The 10,367-nt window shown below is 44.3% G+C and overlaps 1 protein-coding gene across 2 annotated transcripts in view; it reads right to left on the bottom strand.

The window, feature by feature from the left end:
* Window positions 1-1,387: 1,387 nt before the first annotated feature.
* LOC144724945 (hydroxymethylglutaryl-CoA lyase, mitochondrial-like) overlaps window positions 1,388-10,367 on the bottom strand; it is a 32,213-nt gene continuing 23,233 nt past the window's right edge. For both annotated transcript variants that reach the window (XM_078604276.1, XM_078604277.1), the window contains exons 8-9: window positions 4,521-4,646; window positions 1,388-3,961 (exon numbers count right to left, since the gene is read on the bottom strand). In XM_078604276.1, the coding sequence (XP_078460402.1) occupies window positions 3,860-3,961; window positions 4,521-4,646 (228 nt within the window). In that variant the 3' untranslated portion in view covers window positions 1,388-3,859. The remainder of the gene's footprint in view (window positions 3,962-4,520; window positions 4,647-10,367) is intronic.

Here is a 10,367-nt window from a genome sequence, read left to right as displayed (position 1 = left end):
ACCCTTCCAGTGCTGGATTACAGGCCACGTGCACCACCACCGCCTAGCTAATGTATCAAAGCCCTCCTGGCCAAGCAATGCATACATAAGCGAGGCTCAAAGCAGTGTTCACTTATAAGTGCTCCAGTATAGCTGAAGACCATCTTTCAGAATGTGTTGTTGCTTGTTAAAAAGATACGCTTCAAAGCTGCCAATGTAGAAACAGGACCTGTACACAACTCACACCAATGAAACAGACCTCGGCCACCCGAGATTGAAGAGATGGGGGGTCTCTCTCTGGAGCGCTTGCTCGTCACCATTTCGGCACGAGGAATGGTGCGGGACACAGCTGTGTGGCGGAGGAGCCACGGCCACGTTTCGTCTCCCGCTTGGCGCTGTGGTTGTCGTGCATCACTCCGGCCAGCAGTCGCTCTCTCCACCCCACCCCCCCCCCCCCGTGTTGCACCGAGTGTCTCACACGAAAGCTAATTGGTTGCACTTGGGAGTCGTTTTCGAGGTCGCAAAAATTGCACGGAACCTTCACAGTAATGCACACGTGCCACCATAGCGGTAACTTATTGAAGCAAGTCGGACGCGAGTTTGCTCACAAGTCAACATCGGCGCGACACGTGTTTCTCTGGCGGTTAGAGATGGTGTCTTCTTTTTGTCACTTGGGCCACATTTCCCAAAAGCAGAATATACTTTTTATATTTTAATCTTGATTTGAAGCTTTCGTGACTGCAGAAATCCATACTCTTTGGTTCTTTCGGTGAAGTCACATAGGTAGAAAATAAAATAAAAAATAATATATCACGTTTCGATCGCAACACAAGCGGTCGTCCGCAGGCGGAAAAAATAATCCAGCAGTGGAACTGCTGAACCAGTGTTCTTCCTGGTCACATTTCCCAAAAGCAGAATATACTTTTTATATTTTAGTGTAACTGCGGAACCAGTGTTCTTCCTGGTTCAGCAGTTCCATTGCTGGATTATTATTTTCCGCCTGAGGACGACCGCTTGTGTTGCGATATAAACGTCGTGATATTTATATGTTATTTATTTTAATATTTTGGCAAGATAATACACGAGTGCTTTCGCATTCGATCGTTGTGTATGAAAAATTTATAATTAATGCTTGATTGAATTGTTATTTCGAACATTTAAGGTATCATCTAACTGTACATGTGAACATTTTAAATCCATAAAAAAATTATATGCAAGATAAAATAGGGTAAACATTGTACCAATAAACATTACATTTTTTTTACAGATTTTAGAACATAAATATATTTTACTGGGGTCCCTCTGTTTAAGAAGTATATAAATGTTGCTCAAATATTACAAAATAATACCAATATTCCAGTCACTCAACATGCTCACATCCACAAAGAATCACAGCAACACATATGAATGCATTACATTGATTTTGATACTTTGGTATTATTTACACAGAAAATTTACACACAGCACAATGAAACAGCAGACTTTGTAATACTGTTATCTTAAATAATTGGCATATACTCAGATAAACAAGGTCAAACCACAAAGGTCACAACACTGAACATCGCTTCAAAGCCATGACCAGCATTCCATACAGCTGACAGGATATTAGCAAACTAATAATCTATTAATTAATGCACCAATTGCTGTAATTGTTTAATCATGTTATATGACAAATTAAAGAACACATTCTTTCCGCTGTCCAGTGTTATATAATTGTAAGGCAATTAAACCAAACTTTAAAAAGTTATTTTGCACAATCACCAGTCAAAGGAATTTTATCACTTTTTACAGAGATAAAAAAATACTTTCACTTTTAAAATATACTTTTGACAAAATAATCATGCAATGTTGGGGTATTTTGTTTAAATGTGCATTAGACCACTGGCAATTTTAAACACAAATTAGAAGACACAAAAACTCAATGGCATTCTCACACACGTGTACATTACATACCTGTCCAGGGTAATTATTTTATAGCATCTTGCACAATGTACACTGCAACACAATTATCACTGGGAATTTATCGTTCAGGATTTTATTCCGAATTATGCCAAATCCACACTGAGCAATGATAACAATTGTTGTTGATCAGTAAAGTCCTCTGAAATTCAGACATCACATTCATAGTGATGTAAGTTTCATTTAGCCAATAATACAAATGAGCTTATCAATGTCTCAAGCCATGAATAAGATGCAATATTCCTTCCCACAAGGAAGAAGCAAGTAATTTGTACCATGTTCAGATATATATATTTACCTAAGCACAGTTTAAAACACTGCTTACCACACAAGGAGAGAGCTAGCTTGCATACAATTGCGCGTCCAGTATTGAAGTGGGTAAACTACGCCAGTTTACTCCAGGTTGTGTTATCTGAAATAAAATAATTGCAAGCTGATAACCAAATTCAGAAACAAGATCATGCATCGCCTTAGGAAGGACTCTATGTAAATGGATTTATTTTAGTTAGTGCAAGTGAACTTCATTTAATGCATACATACACAGTAGAAAACTGACAGAATTGACACCTTTACCTGATTCAATGTTAAAATGAATTCCCCCGATTGCAATGCTCTTGATCAAGAATGCATGCTGGCGACAAAATAAGATTTTTAATGAATGCAAGCCGGCGCGTGGTAGCATTATTTGATCAGCTAAATCAGCTTTGGGGTTGGCTACATCATAAATGCACGGATTGCAATAAACTAACGTGGGCGGAAAATTATTACAAATACCAACCATCAATTCGGCCATGCTGACAGAACACAATCCAAGTCTAATATCCCTGCCGCATAAAATGAGAATGAATATTCTTTAAATATGGCTCCACAACTTAACAAGCAAAACTGAATCACCAATTTTGGACTGTTATACTTGCCTGAAATAACAGGCCCTGCAATTGAGAGCACTTGGAGGTTAATGAAAATCACATCAGCAGATGCGCCCAAAATATGCATTTTTATGCAAACTGTTGCCTCCTGAGAACTTACACTTCAACAAAGCATCAATCCAACCACGAGTAAAACCCCATCAGCCAAGAGCACGGTTAACTAATTACTATACAAGTATTGAATGTTACTCCTTTTAAAGGAAGACGACCCAAAAAACACTGCTCTTATTTAATGAATAATTTCAGATGAGGTTTTAAATGTATCTTGACAAAACGCAGGTGCCCACCTCATACATTGATCTTGTTTTCCCCCATGTCTCGACTGCCAGTGAAATGTGGGGACAATTCTTTAGCCGTGTGCGTCAAGGCCCATTTGCACCAGCATGAGCAGACACGCATACATCATGCCCTCCAAAGGTGCTCAATCCTGTCAAGTTAGTCTGTAAGTGTTTATTAAACTGTGCATTGGTCAAAACAAGTGGCATCGTACAAGCACAGTGCAGGTAATGTCAGGATTGATTAAAGCGCACCAATCATGGTTACAGTGGTTACCGGTAATTTATCACACACCCTATTCCCACTGCACAGCAACACTTTTGTGTCATTTTGTAAATGGAGACTGAAAACATGACTATTAGCCTTAATATGCACCGTTGTCACCAATTTCAATACATCAGCACAAGGTAGGCGTACAGCAATTTAACATTGTAGACGCACAAGGCAAAAGCGTTACCTCACATTAATTAACGTAGATGACCCACAGAAATGTTAATTATATAAAACACACGTACAAGAAAATTGCACAGATTGAATATTGACCAAAGAATGGGAGCTCAAAGCAAAGTTGATTTCTTCGCCTGGTAATGAGGCCAGCCACCTCAGATGATGATCCGCGATCCGTTAAACAGACGCAAAGCACCACTGGCTCTCTTGACCCAACATCAACACACCCACAATTGACTACATTTGTATAATGGGGGCAGATGGCAGCTTCACAGCTTAGAGGTAGCCTGGGACACTTTTGAGCCACTTCGTCTGTTCAGAGCCTTGCAGATGAAATCCCCTGCTTCAATCAGTTTCTGAAGGTCCACACCCTAGTAAGCAAATACACAAAGAGATAACATATATATCAGTTTATATTTTACACACCTGCACATTATGGGACCTCCTTTGCCAGTACCAAAATGCGAATAGGTTTTCCCCTTTTTATGGCAACAAAACTTAAACCTTTTTACAAGGAATCATGTCTGCATTAACCACAATACTTGTGGTCAGAATGCAAACAAAAAACACACACTGATAATATATGCATTGTCCTTGGTATGGACCAATCAGTTTCAAGGACAATGTAATTTTGTATTGTTGCTCTAGAGAAGCGTTCTTCATTGCAAGGCCCGCAGGCCACTGGCAACCCCTGGTGGCCTTTAGTGCGTCTCCTGACGTGCAACCTTGACAATACACAAATCTGAAAATCCCCTTGCAGGCAGTGTGGCAGCCCTCACACTGAAGTCTTATTGGCGAAAGTAGCCCCCCGCTCTGAAAATTAGTGAAGAACACTGCTCTATAACAACATCAGCCATACAAAGAAGACTGTGTTCTGCCCAAGCAGGTAATGGTGAGGTGAACACGTCGAGCGTGGGAAGGTGAACGCACCGTTTGGATGCCCAGGCCGTTGAGCATGTAGACCACGTCCTCTGTTGCCACGTTTCCAGACGCCCCGCACGCGTACGGACACCCTCCCAGCCCAGCCACCGACGAGTCAACGACACTCACTCCCATCTGAAGTGACAGGAGCCGCACGGGGCAACAGCCATTTTAACCACCGCGTACACGCAGCACAAATCAACACGTGAGGTATAGAGCGCCAATGTGTGGCTCGCAATCCAGGATCGATCGCGAAAGATGAATTGTAAATCTCAGGACAAATCAGAACCGAACATGAGCATAAGCAGACAACAATTTTGCGTTAAGAATGCATACGTTAAACAAATAACTTTTACCAATCGACAGCGCTAGTAGCCTGTGTGTCTCTAGAGTAGTTTATTAGAGGGTTACATCCATCAGGGTAATTGTTGGTTCAGAATTATGGTGGATCGCAGAGCCCATTGAGATCCACCAGAATGGATGACAGTGCTTGGTGTATTGGCCACCACCGCTGTAGTGTAAACCAGCTTGCAGCTCATTGTGCCCATCTTGTAAAATGACTTGAAATATAAACTTGTATGCAAATTCAATACGAGTTACAAGGTGTGTGAGCAAGTACGATTGCTGATGCACGTACAGTTTATACACAAAAGTGCATTTAGTTACGAGCAATATTTGACACCAAAATACTCATGTACACAAAGTAAATGCATGACCATCCTTCATATAATGTACATACAGATTCAGAAAGTAAAATAGCAGGATTTGCATACACAATGTATCTATTTGCTGTGCTGGGTCATTTCTCAAAGACCTCGGCATTTGTGGCCTTTCTTCTATTTAGCTCTGTCCATGATATGAATCCCAAACAGTTGCATCTAATTGTTCAAATTGCTTTGGTACTTAATTTCCTGTCTTCTCCAGCTGCTTGTCATCATCCTCACGATCCATGCACAGATAGTCTGTAGCTGTCCACTGCATATTTTGTCATTTGTTTCCAATTTCCTCTTTTTGGCACCAATATATTAATGTCATCAAGCCATTTTCGAAGGCTTCTAATATCTACGATTTTCCCCATCAAAAAATGTATATTCACTCTTGTTTTCTCATTACATATCCAATAAACGTATCTTGCATTTCTGAATGTGAAATTGTAGCCGTTGCTCTGCATCTACATAAGCCATACAAAAGAAGAATCCATAATACATTTATGTTTCTCATCTTGTCCGTCAATTACATTTTTGACATAATTTGATAACAAACTGTATCAAGTTTGGACCATTTATTATGGGAAAAAATGTATTTCATTCATTCAACATGTGTACGGTGCAGTGACAATTCGACTTTCTGTACACAACTGCATAAACAATACTACTCAGGTCGACATGACACCAAACAATGTTTGCAAACTCAGTGAAACGTCTCCAAATTTTACTTCCCCTACATTGTTATATCATCTATTTCACTAACTAAATAATTATGCACTTGGCTTCCACAACAAAATACCAGTAGAAACGCAAACATTCTAAAGTAATGTAATAGTAAAATAGGGTTGTATGTTTCTTCTTCTTGGTTCTTTCGGTAAAGTCACGTAGAAGGGAAGTAATACAATAATTAAAATAAAACATAATAAAATCATTCTCACGACATTCAGACGCTGTCTCCCCGACAGACCTGGTCTTCACCTGAGGACGGCTGCTTGCGTTGTGGCCGAAACGTCGTGAGAATTATTTAATAATGTTTTATTTTTATTATTTTATTACTTCCCTTCTACGTGACTTTACCGAAAGAACCAAGCAGATTAATCCCTGCAGTCACGAAAGATTTAAATCGAAATTGTATGTTTCTTGTTATTGATATTACAAAAATATTAATGACAATAAGCATTGTTTGAATGAACAGCAGAACAAGCAAAGCCAGGAAATCTCAAACGCGGGAAGTTGTGGTGCACATTGTGTGATGCGGTCGGCTTCCGTGAGCAGAATTGCTGTAAACACTGCCGAATCAAAGCAGTGCAGGATTTCCCACCATGCAATCGGAGAATGTTCACACCAATTTCAGTGAACAATGCAACACATTTAACTGTAGTTAGTAGTAGTTTTGTGCATGCATAAAACAAAGTGCTCATGTACAGAAACACGAGTATGAAACATTCGTTGATAGAGTTTACGAACCCTTGCCCCATTGAATCACTGTAGTGTAGCCCGTTTCCAGTTTTATTCTTAACACGTACGTATTTGTGCTCAGGTTAAACATGTGTTTGTTACACCTAGTTGGAATTTCTAGAAAGAATAACAAAACTGCTATTAAGACTCTCCAGAGGATACACAGCATGCTACGGTTGGACCGTTTAAAGAGGTCCTTTCACTTCAAGCTACATTAAGTCCAATTAGTTATGGGTGGGTATGTTTGAGTCACACACAACTACGTGTCGTTATCGGCAAGCTACCGATTACCGTAAATTGTGCTGAAAATACAAAAGAAAATAGCATCATAAATAGCTAATCCCTTCATTCTAATTTGCAGTCTCGTCAAATTGGGTCAATAAGCTTAAATGCTCTGGAAGTTTACGAATCAACAAGGCGTGTTCTGCACGCTATAAACAGGCAAAAACGAGGTCATGCTACAGCATAGAAATTGTGAGAGACTTCACCGTAAGGGTAGAGCAAGAGGAACAGAGGTGACAGAACGATTCTAAATTTTAAATCGAAAAGAGGAATGAGAGAATGCTACCCAGAGTGTGTGGCCAGCAGACACACGAGAAGACAAATTCACACCTTTTTCAAAAAATTCATTTAGAAAGTGGACGGGGAGGACGGACGACAGGTGGAAAAATAAAAAGAAGAATTTATTCTCATGGACAAACCCCCGCGTGGCAGGGATGTCTCCGTTACAGGCTAGTGAGACGCTAGTTCGATTTCAGCACGTGGATCAGGAAAGAAACGCAAATCAGAGACAAAATATTGACGGTGAAGAAAAGTAAATGAGCTCGGGCAGGACACCACAAAGCAAGCTGCTGGCCAATGAACCAGACTGAATGATCGAATATCAGCCAAAGGAAGAAATGTGTGTAAGATCACAACCACCACGGAGTTGGAGAATATATATATTGGTTCATGTACACACGTGAGATGAAGAGGAGCAGCAGTGGATTGTGATGAGGGAGGCATTCATCCAGCAGTACATCGATATTTGGCTGACGATTACATATGAAGTATTGGAAAATGACGGCAGGAAACTCCTTGACGGGAACACACTTCTTTTATTAAATCTTGACTTGTAACAATACAACGCGTGGCCTCTCTTCTTCACAATGCGCTTCTCTTGACTCTGGATTCTGTGCTGCCGGCTCTCTGTGCCTCGTGTAGACTCCGCGCCTCGGCTACACTCCTCTCTCGCCTCGTGTAGACTCTGCGCCTCTGCTACACTCTCCACTCGCCTCGTGTAGACTTTGCATCTCTCTCTCTGGCTACACCGTATGCATACTCGGCTCGTGTAGACCTTCCTCTCTCTCTGGCTACACCGTATGCATACTCGGCTCGTGTAGACCGTTCTCTCTCGCTGGCTACACACTATACATTACTCAGCTCGTGTAGACCGTTCTCTCTCGCTGGCTACACACTATACATTACTCAGCTCGTGTAGACCGTTCTCTCTCGCTGGCTACACACTATACATTACTCAGCTCGTGTAGACCGTTCTCTCTCGCTGGCTACACACTATACATTACTCAGCTCGTGTAGACCGTTCTCTCTCGCTGGCTACACACTATACATTACTCAGCTCGTGTAGACCGTTCTCTCTCGCTGGCTACACACTTATACCTTACTCTCCTCTACTCTCCATTACTCTCCATTACTCTCCTCTCCGGGCTCTATCTCTGCACCTTCGTCTTCCTTTCTTAGATGGTTCCACTTCTGCCCCTGCTCCTCTGTGCATCACCTTATATACCCCTTCTTCCCGGGAGACGGAGCGGATGCGGACCTCAACGTCGGCACCGCTCCTCAGTTACCCAATCCCCACGCGCTATCCCTACGATCCGGTTCCGCTCAGCGCGTGTTTCCACTCCCCGACCAATCACACCGCGCTGCTACCCGATCACTCCCTCTGGGCGCGTCACCGGCACACAGCCAATCAGCAGCACTACCCCCACCCGCGCACTGACGCCTGCTCCTCCCCGTCAGCGCGCGTCACCACACACACACCCGTACATACGCGCTGGCACACGACATATACACCCAGCGCGTATCACCACTACATCACCCCCTCCCACATAGCTCGCAGCCGGCCCGGCTGCTAACAACAACCAACCGCGACGATAAAACGACAACCAACAAAAAAAAACCCCGTAACCCCCCGAGTGTGCCCCGTAACATAACACAACAACAACAACAACAAGAATAACTATGTACAGATTGACAATGAACCCGAAAAGTCAACAATAACACGATACGAGCAAATTCGAAACGAACGCGCCCCACGTCCCTGCGACTACACGCAGTGACGAGGCGCTCCAACTGCCCCGACTCCTCACGAGGCAGGTCATGCAAAGTAGCACGACCTGGCGCGAGTCCGTCTGGCTGGTCCATCGTATGGGGCGGGACACTGACGACCGTCCGGCGGTTCCGGCTGCTCCAGACGGCGCGGAACGGGCCTGAAAGGGCCGGCCCCGCCGCGGAGATCCGGCCGCCGGTGATCGGCAGCTGTCAGTTCCGAGACACCTGGGAGCAGATCAGGCGAAAATACGTGTGGATCAGGCAGAGACATTTCCCCCTCTGGGTCGCCGGTCACGTCACACGCCCGGCCATCACGACACAAGGGGAGGCCATATGGAGGCGAGAACGGTTTCAGTCGAGAGGGGTGAACGTACCACCGGCGCTTTCCCCACTTTATCTGAACGCACTGGGGCCGTGCAACGCGCACGACCTCCACGGGTCCCCTCCACGGTCTCAACAATTTAGGCGACGTAGCCAAGGGTGCCTGAGGGCAATGCAGCCAGGCCCTGTCACCTGGTTTCCATTCGTGCATGGACACCTTCCGTGCCCGCAACCGTTCATTAGCAATTTGGCGAGCCCGCGAATTAAGCCGCGCGGCCTCCCTCGCCTCTGTCAGCTTGTGAATATTAAACTTAATATGTTCTGCCAAATTAGAATTAGTTCGTGGAGCGGACAGGCCAAGTTGCGTTTCTATTGGCGGGTCAGCTTCCCGACCGTACATCAAATAGAATGGGGAAAACCCCGTAGCTGCATGGGGGGCCATTCTATACGCGGCAAGGACTCCCGGGACCTGCAGGTCCCAATCTACATGTGCCTCGCACACCTGCTGGCACAGCATGGAAGTCAAGGTTTTGTGGAGTCTCTCCACCATCCCGTCAGTCTGCGGGTGGTACGGGGAGGTACGCACCTTCTTGGTACCCAACAGATCGCACACCTCTTGCAACAATTTACTCGAAAAATTTTTACCTTGGTCGGTCAGCAGGCGTTCGGGAGCCCCCTTGTCCAGGACATAGCCCTGGACGAAGGCATCCGTCACAGCCGCTGCCGACTGGTTAGCGAGAGGCCACGCCATAGGCCATCGGGTAAAGTATTCGACCCCCACTAACAAATATTTATTCCCTCTCGGCGTGACTGGGAAGGGCCCCAAAATATCGAGTGCAACGAGCTCGTTGGTACGCGAGACCTGAATAGATTGCAGCGGTGGATTAGCTGCCACGGCCGGTGGTTTACGCCTGGCGCACTCAACGCACCCCTTCAGAATATGCACCACATCACTTCCCATTCCCGGCCAGTAATAGTCACGCTGAAGCAGGGCAAGCGTCTTGTTAACTCCCAAGTGCAAGAGGCGTTCGTGTGCCGC

The sequence above is a fragment of the Lampetra planeri genome, chromosome 22, assembly GCF_965212315.1.
Source record: "Lampetra planeri chromosome 22, kcLamPlan1.2.h2, whole genome shotgun sequence".
NCBI lineage: Eukaryota > Metazoa > Chordata > Hyperoartia > Petromyzontiformes > Petromyzontidae > Lampetra > Lampetra planeri.
Note: the sequence above shows the minus strand (reverse complement) of the source record. Positions and strands in the feature narration are given on the sequence as shown.